Below are 3,195 nucleotides of genomic sequence, written 5' to 3' on the forward strand. Positions count from 1 at the left end.
AGTTAAAACACAGGTATTAATTACAGCTATACAGACTTATGTTAATAAGTAGAATGGTCAATAAGTACAATAAGTACAAGGCTTGTACAATGATCATTATATCATTTTCAGTATTATATATATCATAAATTCAAATTTACTATTTTAATACGTTTCAACCAACGAAAATCTAATATTTTATAATTTTCATTTTCGTGTAATGAATATCAAATACATGTTTAAAAAAAAACTTACATTTTTTGAAAGTAAACATAAACATCATTGTCAATATCGCGTAAATCAATATTACGTTTCATTTCCTCAAGACTCATATTGGGCGACAATACATTACTTATATAATGGCTGTAGAGAAATCCTTTTTTATGGTTGTAAGGATCTTTATCAGTCCCATAATATTTATGATGAATTCTGTGATATAATACCCAGTCGTATATCGAACCCTATAGAAAATATATATATATATTGTTATATATACATATATATATATTATTAATTATTTAAAAAGAGATAACAGAAAAAAAATTAAATAATATGTTTGGAAAATTTTTATTCAAAATTTGTATTATATNTGAATATCTAAATTAATATTATGTATTGTATAAATATTTAGATAAAAAAGAAACGCATTCGATTCATTTGATGATTTCTTCTAAACGTTTCATTGACGCACAATCTTAAAATACTTACTACTCCTGCAAGAGTATGAGCAAGCATAAGGAATAATTTAATAAATCCTATGGCTTCGTATGTTTTATGGGCCCACAATCTATGAGCACCTGCTGTCACTCCAAGACAACTAATAGCTATTACGAAAATTGCTGAAAAATCAATTAATAAAATTAAATAGAAGAAATAGAATAAATTTAGAATACAACAATAGAATATTAAGGTATTCTTATTAGCTTATATGGAACATATGCAATATTAGAGTATGATATGAATAGGTAATAATATTATTGATCATTTTCACGATTAAAATATTAATTAAATAGTTATAATTGGTAGCTATATTTACTATTTGATTCTTCAATATATTTTAATAATAAATATCCTTATTCTTAATTTTTATAAGTTAGCCAAAAAAATGAAGCTGAAGAAAGAATATACTGGAATTTCATAAAATAATAAAATCTTTTATTATTCCATTTGCAATGAAAAAAATAAAATCTAGTGATATAAATATAATTACGTAATTGAGCACTTTTACGATTGAAATATTAATCAAAGCGTAATTATATTATATTATATAATAATCAATTTATTGATTTATTGATTTCTATAATTCTATAATATCTTTAATTATTATTATATGTTTTAGATTTTGTAATATTTATATCATTAATTTTTAACACATATATTATTTTATAACAAGCTCAGTATTTCTTTATTCTATTCTATCTAATAATTATGTTATTTTATTGATGTTTATTTATAACTTTGATTTTTTAAATAAGAATCAGTTAGAAACTAGTAAGATAAGCTACGATATATTAATTCTTAATGTTTAAGTTTAACTTTCTGAAAATATCATGAACTTCAAAGTAACGCTTCAAAAATTATTCTAGATCCTAATATATTCATAACTATTGTCAAACAAAAAATTTATATGGTATAAAAAAAAATTAATTTATATTTATCGAATATACTAAATAATTAAATAATAAAATTAATAATTAATTGAAAATTTTTTGAAAAGTGTTTATGTAATTATAAGGAAAATTTATGAATCTTACTATAAAATATAGTCATCCATTTGGCAGAAGTGAACATCAACCAGATAGCATATACTCCTAGAACGTGTACATGAATGTACCATAAAACAGCTGCCCATTCTACATACTGTTTTTTTGCTTTCTCTTCTTCCGCCATCCTATTTATTTCAATAAATTTGAAATTCCATATGCTGCACAATAAAATGTAACTATCAATTCAGTTTAACTTTTTCAATTTTTCACTTATTTCACTTCAAATGTTGTAAACTTTAGAAATTTAATAATAGCTAAAAATTTTAAATGAAAAAATTAAAAGATGAAAATTGAAGTTTCGAATATAAAAATTGAGAAATTTTCATGAAAAACTTAAAAAATCGATCTTAAAAAATGCTGAGAATGCTACAAGCCATACGAAATATCATTGAAGTCAGGGAATGAATTAGAAATATAATCTTGTTAAAATTATTGCAAGAAATTAAACTAGAAAAACATAATCAAAAGGAAAACAAAATAATTAAAGCAAAATAATTTGAAAGATGAAATAATATGGATCTAAGTGGATCAAAATTGTACCTTTTAGCACGAAATAATCATTTAAAAGGTTGAAAAAGAACTACTTAAACAAATGTAAAGTACGAATTCGATTAATTGACCCCTTCGATTTCCATTATCATTAAATTAACACTTCATTTCCTTAAGTATTTTATATAACTTTTTCACTTTTCTGATTATATTTATTCGATAATAACAAAACATCGAATAAAAGAATATTTTGATTTTCCTGATTTTTATTAATAAATAAATTTATATCATTATTTTACTTAATAAAATTTCTTATATTATAAATTTCTATATAATTATTTTACAAATTAAAGTATATTAGTTTTAAATATTAAGTATTAAATGTAGATATGTAAATGTAAATGTAGATATAAAATCAAATTTAACGTGTATAAATTTAAATCGAAAATAATACAAAAGTTTAATTTCAATGAATTCGAAGTGCAATAGTAAGATATAAAATTTATTTAAATATTTTCTTTTATAGAATGTATAAAAAGTAAGTAAAATAAAGAGTATTATAGCATGACTTTTATATTCTCTGATCGATAACAATTTATTAAATAATTAATGAATTAAATAAAACTGCGTGTAAAAATGACTCGAAAGATCAATTTTTTTTTTCATTAAATCGTATTTTAATCACAAAGATAAAAAATTTTAATAAAATTTACTATTTGTTGATCAATTATTTTGAAAAAAATTTATTATTATAAAAAAATTATTTATATTATTATTATTATTAAAAAAGATTAAATTTTCATTAGTTTTCGAATTCGATTCATTTATAATTTGTTTATATTCTTCGGATATATAATTGTTGTTAATATGTAGCTTATACAGAATGTTTTGAAAATGTGGATACATGTTGATTGAAGATTATTAAAATAATTGTAAAAAATATTTTTTTTTACTTTTCATT

General features: G+C 20.5%; 1 protein-coding gene across 1 annotated transcript in view; it reads right to left on the reverse strand.

The window, feature by feature from the left end:
- Positions 1–2,300, reverse strand: part of LOC102676237 (acyl-CoA Delta(11) desaturase-like) — a 21,747-nt gene extending 19,447 nt beyond the window's left edge. Inside the window, exons 1-4 of the mRNA XM_031512236.1 lie at positions 2,286–2,300; positions 1,734–1,874; positions 688–818; positions 236–440 (exon numbers count right to left, since the gene is read on the reverse strand). Of these exons, the coding sequence (XP_031368096.1) occupies positions 236–440; positions 688–818; positions 1,734–1,869 (472 nt within the window). The 5' untranslated portion in view covers positions 1,870–1,874; positions 2,286–2,300. The remainder of the gene's footprint in view (positions 1–235; positions 441–687; positions 819–1,733; positions 1,875–2,285) is intronic.
- Positions 2,301–3,195: the final 895 nt, after the last annotated feature.

The sequence above is a fragment of the Apis dorsata genome, unplaced genomic scaffold, assembly GCF_000469605.1.
Source record: "Apis dorsata unplaced genomic scaffold, Apis dorsata 1.3 scaffold_401, whole genome shotgun sequence".
Taxonomy (NCBI): Eukaryota; Metazoa; Arthropoda; class Insecta; order Hymenoptera; family Apidae; genus Apis; species Apis dorsata.